We start from the raw sequence: 12050 nt of genomic DNA on the forward strand, positions 1-12050 counted from the left end.
ACATGAGCAATCCTCACAGTCTGCAGTCCACTCTTCCCCTGGTAAGTAAAGTTTTCTATTGTGCTCACATTTCCATTGTGCTCCAGCAGTTGTTCAGCTACAGTGACAATGAAAGTTCTCTTGGCTCTCGCTGTTGTGCTCGCAGTCTCTGTTGAACTCTCTAGTGCTGCCTGCTATACTGCTAACCTGAAATTTAACCTGGTGCTATATGTCAGACAGCCTGGGGTATCACAGAACGTGTGAATCCCAATATAAAAGCACTTCACCTGACTCCTACTGTGATTGTTTTAATCTTGTGATTTAAATAAAGCTGTGGCTATTTGACAACCAAAATAATGTGTTTTGTGTATTTTATTATTATTATTTATTATTATTATTGTGCATTTGTATAGCGCCATTTATTCCACGGTGCTTTACATGTGAAAAGGGGAAATATAGACAAGTATAATAAACATGTGTAAGACAAGGGACACACAAATACATAAGGAGAGGGGATCCTGCCCGCGAGGGCTCACAGTCTACAGGGATGGGTGAGGATACAGTAGGAGAGGGTAGAGCTGGTCATGTGGTGGTTCAGTAGACCGAGGATCATTGCAGGCTGTAGGCTTGTCGGAACAGGTGTATTTATTCAAGTGCCTATGTTTACTGTAGTTATTGTTGTTTTTAGATGCAGTGGGGGTCCGTCCAATGTGCAAAAGTCAAGGCTTTTTAAAGGGAATCTGTCACCCTTTTTTTGGACTATGAGCTGCCGGCATCGACATCAGGGACTTATCTACAGCATTCTGTAATGCTGTAGATAAGACTCCGATGTAACCTGAAGCATAAGAAAAAAGTTAGATTATACTCACCGGGGGGCGGTCCAGTCTTGGTCCGATGGGTGTCGCGGTCCCATCTTGCAGCGATGCCGTCCTCTTATTCCCTTCCTGTCGTGTCTCCGGCACAGGCGCACTGCTCTGCCCTGTTGAGGGCATAGCAGAATACTGCAGTGCGCAGGTGCCGGACCTCTCCCGCCGCCTTCGCACTGCAGGACTTTGCTCTGCCCTAAACAGGGCAGAGCAGTGAGCCTGCGCTGGAGCCACGACAGGAAGGGAAATAGAGGACGGCCTCGTATGAAGATGGGAGGCGCCGGACCAGACGTCGACACCCATAGGACCAGACAGGACGCCGGGGTGAGTATAATCTAACTCTTTATTCTTATCTTTCAGGTTACATCGGGGACTTATCTACAGCATTACAGAATGCTGTAGATAAGCCCCTGATGTCGGTGCCAGCAGCTCATATTCAAAAAAAGGGGTGGCAGATTCCCTTTAACAGGCAGTGACCAGAAATTTAAGGTGAACTTTGAAGTGATGCTTCAGGCTGAAACATAATTTGGGGTAAATTAAATACTTGCCAATTTTCTTGGCAATCGGATGAGTCTACATTTTTTTGAATGACAGTGACTATTTACCCCATTCCTGTCAGGACTATTTTCAAGAGCAATCCCTTCTTTATTTTGCCATGCACCTAATAGTATGAGGGCTTGTTTTTTTGCGGGACGAGTTGTACTTTTGAATGACATAATTAATTTTGTCATGTGATGCACTGCAAAGTGAGAAAAAAAAGTGCATTGAAATTGCAAAAAAGTGCAGCTACACAATTGTTTTATTGTTTTTTTTTATATTTACCTTGATCACATCATGGCAAAACTGACCTGGCAATATGATTCTCCAAGTCAGTAAGATTACAAAGGTACCAAATGTATAGGGGACTTGAAGCTGCGATCATCCGATCGCTTGAGCTATACATAGAAGTACATCATCACTGCTATGTATAGTGAAAATGACATTCTCCTGTCTTTCACAGGAGCCTCGCAAAAACAGGAAAAGGGGTCTTCAGCAGATCCCCAGCTGTCATAGAAACCCTCAAGCTCCACCCTACCCATAGCTGGTAAAGGCACATGATGGCTGATTAACATAGTCCTGATACATCATATGCTTTAAGCGGTTAAGAAACTGCCATCCAGCGAGACCAAACATAGTATTTCTTATCGGACATTGCTCAGTGGTCCAGTAGTCATTCAACTGTGTAAAGAGTATGCAGGAGTCTAACGTCAATTTAGCAACTAAGTAATTGTGATTGTTGTGATTTTCGACAAATTGTGAAATTACCATAAAATGATAATTAACATTATGAGTTAACATATTTCTATTTTTGTGTTTTACCACTGACAAGTGTGAGAGTCATGACTTTTCAATGATAGTGTTTCTGTAGTTGTGAAGGGAACAATAAGCTGATTATTTTACAGATGGAGTAAGCAAGATGTTGCCACACACAATTCCTTCAGGGCAGATCTTCCCAAGTCATTTTAATGCTTTAGATCACAGTTAATATGTAAAATAATAAAAAAATGGAAAATGTGTGCAACTGTAAAAAAAAACAATGGCATTAAACTAGAAAAGAAATTAAATTTCCAAGTTCCTGCCATCTGTCTTTCTCAACGTTTCCTAATTTTTTCCATTATACTGAGCACTTGTGAAAAACAGATACCGTATTTTTTGGACTATAAGTCACTCTTTTTTCCCAAAAAATTTTGGGGGAAAATGGGGGTGCATCTTATAGTTGGAATATACTTACAAAATACTGTGGCGGCAGTTCTGATCAGACGCTGCAGGGCGATGCAGCCTCCCATCCCAGGCTGTTGCGGCGGTGGTGCTCTGTGGGTGCGGAGATAGTGCTCTGTGGTGTGGGGGGCTCTGCCGGCATTTTGTGAAAGCCCGAAGGCCCCCGCAGATCCATTGCTGTGATGCAGTAGCCTCTGGGAAAATGACCGCTGGGGAGCGACGCATGCTCATATTGAGATCTCAGGAGATGAGATGAGATCTGAATCTGAGCATGCACTACCCCCAGTGGCCATTTTCCCAGAGGCCACCGCTTCGCAGCAGATTGAGATCTTGGCAACGACCTTTCATCCCAAGATCTTGGGAGACGAGATCTCGGGACGATCTCTCGTTACTGAGATCTCAATATGAGTATGCGCTGCCACCCTGCGGCCATTTTCCCGGAGGCCACCGCATCGCAGCAATGGATTTGTGGGGGCCTCTAGGCTTTCACAAAATGCCAGCAGTGCCCCGCCACACCTGTCTCAAAATGCCAGCGGAGACCCACTGCACCACAGATCTCCACCGCACCTGTCGCAGAATGCCGTCAGAGCCCCGCCAAACCTGTCGCAAAATACCGGCGGAACCACCGGGACCCCCAGAGCACCACCGACGCACCAGCCAGGGATGGGATTTACCAGAGGCCACAACACAGACTGGACCACCGAACAATCCCTGTGACCATGCTCCCCTTTGACCACTCCTCCACCTATGCTGATCCTCCCCCAGTAATTTGAATTTGGACTGTAAGACGGACCGCCATTTGACACATTTTTCCCCCCCTATTTTCCTTCTGAAAATTTGGAGTGCATCTTATGGTTCGATGCATCTTATAGTCTGAAAAATTCGGTAAATGTAAGAAGCAGAAGCACAGTCATTAAACTCCAGTACCAAATGTGGAGACAGAAGAGGCCCCTGTGTAAGAACAATGTAGGGGCCTTGTGCAGTCAAATAAGTCATCATAATACACAATTCCACCGGTTTTGAAGATGGACTTGGGTCCTCTAACCTCTTGGGCCCCTGCGCAGCTGCACTGGTTGCACCTATGGTATGTCCAGCTATGTAAGACAGTCTTTGCTCATTGCTATATGAATGCAGAGCATGCCTATTACTTAAAGTGCACACAGCCTACAGAGACACTAACATGATTAAAAACTGGGATGACAAAAATGGGAACAAAAAAAACTGACAGAGCCTTGTTTTCTCTGTCAGATTTCTAGACAATGCAAATTTAAAGAACATGGGCAGGCTCCCATCAATTTTATGTTATTAAAGAAATATGCAAGTTCCACTGCAATTTCTGACTCTCTACTTGGGAAACTTGTATCAACTCAATTCAGAATACAAAGCAGAAGTCTCTGAGACGTTCTCAGTCTGGTATCTTACGTTCAGTTCACACTGTGTGGAGTTAGCACAGCGTGTTTCTTGGTGAACGCTCGCTGCACGGCTCTGCCATTGTTCACTAGCAGCAGAATAACTGTGGACACTGGGTTGCGATCGCTCTTTATTAGTTATTTTTATTTAGTGTGTTCCGCCAACCCTAATACTATACTAGCACCAGGGTCTGGCTTGTAATGGCGACCGATTAGCAGCTCAAGCGATATATCCAGAAGATAGAGAGGACGTCTATAACTGTGGATATTAATCCAGTGGCAGCACAAGCAGCCAGCAAAGCCGCTACTATGGTTTTTGCTGCGGTTTCTCTTCCATCTGAACCGCATTTTTCGCTGCCCGACAAATTTTCTGGGGACAGCAGGGCCTGTAGGGGTTTCTTAAATCAGTGCTTAATTCATCTGGAGTTGCTGGCTGCACGATTCCCTACTGAGCGAACCAAGGTGGGATTTGCAATTTCCCTTTTGTCAGGCAGGGCGTTGGAGTGGGCTACGCCGTTATGGGAACGAGGTGATCATCTGAATCTTAACGCCTCTCGTTTCTTGGATGCCCTGAAAGAGGTCTTTTTGGGCCACAAGTTATCCATGATATTGCACTCCATCTCCTGGCATTAACACAGGGTTTGTCCATGGTGAGTCAATTTGCCATCAAATTTCGTACTCTGGTTTCCGGGTTGGAGTGGCCTGATAAGGTTTAGATACCTATTTTTTGGAGGGGTTTGGCAGATCATGTCAGGGATGCTTTGGCCACTAGGGAAATTCCAACTACCCTGGAGGAACTGATATCAGTGTCCACCCTCATAGATCTGCTGCATGCTAAGCGGGGTTTAGAGCAAACTGAGAGTAAATCTAAGTTTCTATTGGCTCCAAACTTCGTCATTCCAGTGAATACCCTAATTCAGGTTGACGACGCAGTAGAGCCCATGGATGTCTTGCGGGTGGAATCAGTCACCCACCCTGTACAATTACAACCGACTTGTTTTGCCTGCAGGCAAGTTGGCCATTTTTCTAATAAATGTCCTAAGCATCGGAAGGAGTCACAGCATCAAGTGGCCTTGGGGAGAGGCTCACTACTCACTGTTGATGTGTCTCCCAAATTGGCCTTAGGGGTTTCATTGGAGTTTGGGTCAACTACTCTCACTGCTGAGGCTTGCGTGGACTCTGGGGCTGAAGGCAATTTCATGTCCGCTACCTTCGCCCAACGGCACGCAATACCAACAGCAATGCTCTCTAAGCTGTTGTCTGTTCGAATAGCCAATGGGTCCATTTTACCAACTCTGATTTCCCATCAGACCATACCGCTCACCCTCACCATGTCTCCAAAACATCAGGAGATAGTATATTTCCTTGCTATCATGGGGGGTATGGATGAGGCACTTCTGGGGATACCCTGGCTGTGCCTTCATTCCCCCCAGATTGATTGGGCAATGAAGAACATACAAAGATGGGGTAGCTTTTGTGAGAGTCTATGTCTTAAGGCCCAGGTACCCCCGGGCAAGTTCTATGTACCATTTAGAGCTTCAGCCAACCAGCAAAATCACAACCATGCCTACCAGCTTGGTACAGCTTTCAAGCATGGCAAACGTTGCTGGGTAGGGGATGATAGCAGGGGGTAATGTTAGGCGCTGGGATTTTCCCGCTGCACGGGGTAGTTCCCAAGCTTCTGTGTTCTCCCATTTTGCTTCAGCCGCAGTGGGTGCTGCTGAGCAAAGACATTGGTCCCAGCATCATGCTCAGGCTCGTGCTGTTCGCTTGGTTACTGTTGCCATTCCAGCCAAGTCTATGGTAACCAGCAATAGGCAGCGGCAAAAAGACGCTCTGGAGGCTAAGTCCAGAAATCACCCTACTGAGCATGTCTTTGTTGTGGCGTCTTCCTATTGGTGGTCGGTTGTCTGCTGCTCTGGTGAGGTGGCAGCTCCGGATTGGTCCATTGGCAAGGTCCTGTCCGACTGAACCTGAGTCTAACGTATAAAAGGCTCTCAGAGGCGCACACCTGTGCGCTAGTATAATTTGTGGTCATGTGTGTGAGTGAAGACTCTGCCACGCTGTCTTCTTGTATGAGTGCCTAGTTTTCCTTAGAGAGACAGGTCTTTTTTTTGCTTGACCTAGCGCCAGTTAGCATGGCTCAGCTACGGGACACAGTCAATCCAGGTGTTTAAACCTAGTGTTTAATTGGGTATTGCACACACCTCATTTTGTACCGCTCAGTGGTTACTGAGCTTGGTACTCTTATTTTTGCGCCACTCGGTGGACAGCCAAATTAGTTAGTTATATTTTCTTTGCAATTCAGCAGTTAGCTGAGCTGGTATTTCATCTTCCAGTGCATACCTTTCTGAGACCTTATCAGTCTGGTATCTTGCATTCAGTTCACACCATGTGGAGTTAATACAGAATGATTCTTGGTGAACGCTCACTGCATGGCTCCACCATTGTTCACTAGCAGCAGAACAACATCTCTGCATGGTGGACCCTGGGTTGCGATCACACTTTATTAGTTATTTTTATTTAGTGCGATCCGCCAACCCTAACACTGTGTAACTATGTAAAAGGGTTTAAAGGGAATCTGTGAGCATGATTTTACATCCTCAAACAATTTATATGTGCATGTAGCTCTTTCAAAGACAATGCCATCAATACCGTTACATGGCTAAGTTTTTCCTCTGTTACTGAGAAATACGTGTTTGAATTGATATGCAAATGAGCCTGAAGGACTATGGTAGATCTGAAGCCTCTGTTCCTCCCACTCTATTCCCCACCCAGTGATGTCTCCTCCTGCTTGACTGCCAGCGTCTAAACTGTGTAACCTTCAGGTAAAGGAGTCATCAGTCAAGGAGGAGGAATCGATACTGGGCGGGGAATAGAGCTGGAGTGACAGAGGCATTACATCTACAGCCTCTATGCATATCAGGGCTAATGCGGATTGAAATAATGGAGACATAGACAAGTCATATAAAGTTATTGCTAGACTTGTCTTTGAAAACCTACATCCGCATATAAATAGTCTGGGGGTGAATTCCTGCTGACAGATGTCCTTTAAACCTTCCTAATACAGGTGCCTTTTTTAGGTCACATCCCAGCTTCTTTCTATCAATATAAATAGTTTGGGGGATGATATTTGGCTGACAGATTCTGTGTAACGTATGTTCGGAAACACTTGTGATGTTGTCCTGTTCCCTGAACAAGGGTCTAACAAGAGTTAAACTCTCTGTCCACTAGATCAAAGGCCTAATCTCCTCTTAGGTGCTTTCCCTGACCTACTTATATTAGATTGTTTTCTATGGCAGAGGCCTGTACATATATTTAAGAAAAGTAGATTACACTGCATAATGCATGTTAGATGCTGCATGTTAAGAATATTCCAGAAAAAGGCAGTCAATGAAAATGCAAAGCAGATTGAGAAATCTAAGCCTTATTTTTCTGTACTTGTATACATATTCAGAATATAAATCATATTTCTGTTCTGCAAGACTTTTTTTGTCAAAATGAATGATGATACAGTGGAGAGAAAGGCAGAGATACATCACATGTACACCAAATACACAGTGCATGATGAAGATTATCTTAGTACATTTCTGGAAACAGACAACAACGGACATATCACTTAGAGCACGACAGAAAGTTCTTACCACTGCTGGAAGGCTGCTGTGAGCCTGAGCATGCTCTGAGCAGGTATGAGTTAGGTGAAAACTCCTCATCAGGGTTAGTGTCCATGATCTGATGAGAAGCATTACTGTCTAGCAGTGGCATCTGGCAGCCTACGGGTGGAGGATTATGGGAGCTGGGCAGTTGTGCAGATGGTAGTAGGCTAGACGAAGATGTAGATGGGATGGGACGACCTGGGAAAGAGCAACAGGGATCAAAGGTCAACAATGAATGTAATGAACATGTACATAGAAACATTTATGTATATGTAACATTTTCAGAACTAGAAATGGAATCCACAAAAGAAACAAGGAATTATTATTATTTTGGAGGATCATTGCACATATTGCAGACTGTATAGAACATGTCCTTTTGCATTGTAATCAGCAGTTTTAAAAGTGATGTCATTATTAGCATGACCTTTTTGTTTCTAGATGACATTCTTTACATTCAAAGTTCCTATTTTTTTCTAATTAATAGCTTAGTCAGACAGAATTTTATTAGTAGGAAAAAGAAAGAAGCCCACCATGTTTGGGATACACCGGAAAGTTGGCGAATGGGTGAAAAAACCTGCTGGTGAAGTTCAGCTACAGTAGAACCAATGAAATAAAAAGTTTTTTTGCCATTTCCATACACAAAATTCATATTTTCTTAGAAATTAATTTAAAACAGGAAAACAGGATGATCCATCATGAGGCTAAAATCGTACGTGTTGCTGGTGTACACTACATACTTAGGAATCATAGAAACGGGTTTTACCCTCATGTTGGATCCTCTTGTTTTAAATGAATTTTTAATAAAAAGGTTAGTTTTATGGATGGAGGGGCCAGAAAATTATTTTTCTTCACTGGTTCTGCAACATTTTCTTTGTCTAATTATTCAGACTACTTAAAAATAATGCAAAAACGTATCAAACATACTGTATCTAAATAGCTGATGATCTAAAGGGAATTGACCCCTAAAATTAAAGATCCAAGTCTTCTAATGTCTGTGCACATGTGGAAATGTACGTTACATCAGAGTCCTTTGATTTACACTGAAAGAGAGAAGGAAACATGGGGGAGTAACAGAGGGCTGCTTGAAGGAACTTTCCAATAAAGATATGTGATAATATTGAAATGACTAAAGTAATATTAAACATGATATATGAGATTTGCTAAGAATAATGATGAGTTGTTAGCTGTCTAAATGTGTCTTAGTGAATACATGTATTTGGAGAAAAGACATTCAATTCTTTGGGCAACTTTCTGTCATCCCTCTGTGGCATTCTTCCAAGAAATGTATAAATAAATAACCTATTGTAGATTGGCATTTTCTTCATTGTCAGTTCACTAAAGTACTATTACAGTTTTTTATCCACTGCTAAATTTTGGTTGGGGGGAAATATCTGTTCTTTATAGTTCCACATTTGAATTTATGTAAATGAAATTTGAAGACAAAATGTCTGGTAATTCATAATCAGGACTTCTTTGAACACCGTTCATGTACAGTGCTGCGGGTGGTACGTTTCCACAAATTGCTTTTCATGTACGCCATGACATTTGCAAAAGCTCACTCCGTGCACCGGCACAATCATAAGTGGGTGTGAGCATTATTTGAGAGCTGAAACCCTGCAGCAACACCTATGATCGGTGCCTGCGCCTGTCGGGGGCGTTTAACCCCTTAAAACTCCCTTAAGAGTCCCTCTCTGCTCACATCGGCACAAAGCAATTGCAAATGTGTTGTGCTGATGGTCTCCATGGTGACCCCAGACCCAAAGCTGGACACGAGGTCACACAGGTAGGGTGGTCTGTAAGCTTCTGTTCAGAGCAGGAGCTAACACGCATCCTTCCTGTGTGAGACAGCCTGATTTAATGACCTGAGATGCAAAAGTATTGTACAGTAGAGTATTAGATCAGCAATTAGGGCAGAGAAAGTTGATGTCTTGGGACAAGATAAAAAGGTTAAACAAATTTTTTTCAAAATTGTAAAAATCTTTAAAAAAAATCATAAACTAAAGGAAAAAATGAAAAATATTAATCCAACAAATACATATATTTATGTATAAACAAAAATTAACAAAAAAGTACACATATTTGGTAACGCTGCTTCCGGAATGACCTGACCTATGAAACTGTGCCACTAGTTAACCCCTTCAGTGAACATAGTAAAAAAAGTGACAAAAAATTATATTTTTGATCATACTACTAAACAAAAAGTGGAATAAAATGTAATAAAAAAAATCAAATATAAATAAATATGATACCGCTGGAAATGTAATTTTGTATGGCAAAAACAAGCCAACACACAGCTCCTCAGTAGAAAAATAAAACAAGTTATAGCTCTCAGAATACAGTGATGCAAAAGTAAAAAACAGATCTTGAATTGTTTTTTTTTGGTTCATTCTGTCTCCCATAAATCTGAATAGAAAGCAATCAAGAAATATTATGTGACTGAAAATGATACCAATAAAAAAGTCAACTCGTCACACAAAAAACAAGCCCTCACATGACTCTGTAAGCACAAAAATAAAAAAAATGATAGCTCTCAAAATATGGTGATGCCACAAACAACTTTGTTTTGCAAAAGAAAGCATCTTTTAACTGTGTCACAGAAGTGAAACTTAAAAACACAATATAAATCTGGTACAGCTGTAATCACATTAACCCGAAGAATAAAGTCATTGAACCACTTATACAGCACAAGAAACAGTATAAAATAAATAAAAACAGTTTTTCACCTGCTGTTGATTTGCTCATTCTGCCCCACAAAGATTGCAGCAAGGCTCAGCTCATATTTGTCTTGCACTCTGTGCTGAGCGCTTACAACAGAGATTCTGTGTAAACCTATGAACTAGATGATTCAGATGAAACCACCAACAGAAGATTCCCTATAATGAGGAAAATGCAAACACTGTGGCCGCTATCTGGCCTATGATCCGGCGGTGTTCATCTTTTTAAGTGTGCAGAATACAGTTTTGGGCACCTCTGAAAAGAAGGACACTGCTGAACAGAGGCCAGATGGAGTCCAGTGTAACTCTGCTGCCTCATTATAGTGAATGTATCTCTCGGGAGTTTCATCTGTATCATGTCATTCGGATATTTAGACTGGAATTCTGATGCAAGTGGTAATCGTAGAGCGCCAGATAAATGTGTTCCAAAATGTTATGTGAAATGTTTCCAGTAAAAGCTTCAACTCAATCCATAAAAAATGCACGTCCCCACTCAGGTCCCTCATCCATCCATGGAAATATAGGGGGCGTCCACATTTCTAGTAGTACAATACTCTGGAAAAGCGCTATGGCTGCTCACCCCAGAAGGAATCCAGCGTATTCTGCGCACCTCAGTCAAAATACCCCCTCCCTTCTGAGCTCCACAGTGTGCCTAAACAGCAATTAGCATCCACATGTAGCAATGAGAGCCTGCTTAATTTACTGGGTCCAAGTACCCAGGAGAACAAGCTGGGCATACATGTATGGGCACTACAATGTATGGGCACTACAATGTACTGGGCATTTCAATTTTCACTCAGCAACATTAACTGCTGCTTGTTTCTGGCAACATCCATGTAGTCAAAATCATCACTGCACCTGTAGATACAGTAAATTACCAGAGGGGTGTAATTTCCAAAAGGGGTCATTTGTGGAAGGATTGTGCTTTTATGGCACTTAGGGGCTCTAATTTCGAGTCTGCAAACTACTCTATAATAATTTGTTCTCTAATGGCCCCGTCACACACAGCGATCTAGCTAGCGAGATCGCTGATTTTGTGGCACATCAGTGATCTCGCCAGCGAGATCGCTCTGTGTGATGGGGATCAGCGACCAGCCCCCATGCCAGTTATCACTGATCGTGCAGCATCGACCAGGGCCGTTTTTCGATCGCTGGTCTCCCGCTGGCCAGCGCGCATTGCTGCGTGTGGCAGCGAGATACCAGCGATCAGTGATGCTGGACACTGGATTCTAATGTAAACATCCAAGGTAAACAGCGGGTTTCCAGGAGTCGCGTGGCCCTTAGATACCCGATGTTTACCTTGGAAACCAGCGTGTATGCCGGTTTCCAAGGTAAACAGCGGGTATCCAGGAGCTGCAGCTCCTGGATACCCGACGTTTACATTAGAAACCAGCGTCCAGCGTTGCTGGTCCTGATCGATGGGGCTGTCTATGTGACAGCTCACCAGCGATCAGCCTAACGATGTCCCAGCGATTCCATCACGTCGGATCGTTGGTGGGATCGCTGGGACATCGTTATGTGTAACGAGGGCTTAAGAGTCACATAACACTCCCCAGCCACATATGGGGTATTGCAACATACAGCAGAAATTGTGGGACAAATTTTGGTGCCATTTTTACCCATTTCCCTAGTGTGACAATGCAAAATCTGAGGCTAAAACTTTTTTTG

The 12050-nt window shown here is 43.1% G+C and overlaps 1 protein-coding gene across 3 annotated transcripts in view; it reads right to left on the reverse strand.

Moving 5' to 3' along the window:
* The window catches only part of TENM2 (teneurin transmembrane protein 2), a 6300157-nt gene that overhangs the window by 2516321 nt on the left and 3771786 nt on the right, over nt 1-12050 (reverse strand). For all 3 annotated transcript variants that reach the window (XM_073589482.1, XM_073589484.1, XM_073589485.1), the window contains one exon: nt 7657-7866. In XM_073589482.1, the coding sequence (XP_073445583.1) occupies nt 7657-7866 (210 nt within the window). The remainder of the gene's footprint in view (nt 1-7656; nt 7867-12050) is intronic.

The sequence above is a fragment of the Dendrobates tinctorius genome, unplaced genomic scaffold (genome assembly GCF_039654945.1).
Source record: "Dendrobates tinctorius isolate UK_male_01 unplaced genomic scaffold, ASM3965494v1 ptg000108l, whole genome shotgun sequence".
In the NCBI taxonomy this organism is placed as follows: Eukaryota; Metazoa; Chordata; class Amphibia; order Anura; family Dendrobatidae; genus Dendrobates; species Dendrobates tinctorius.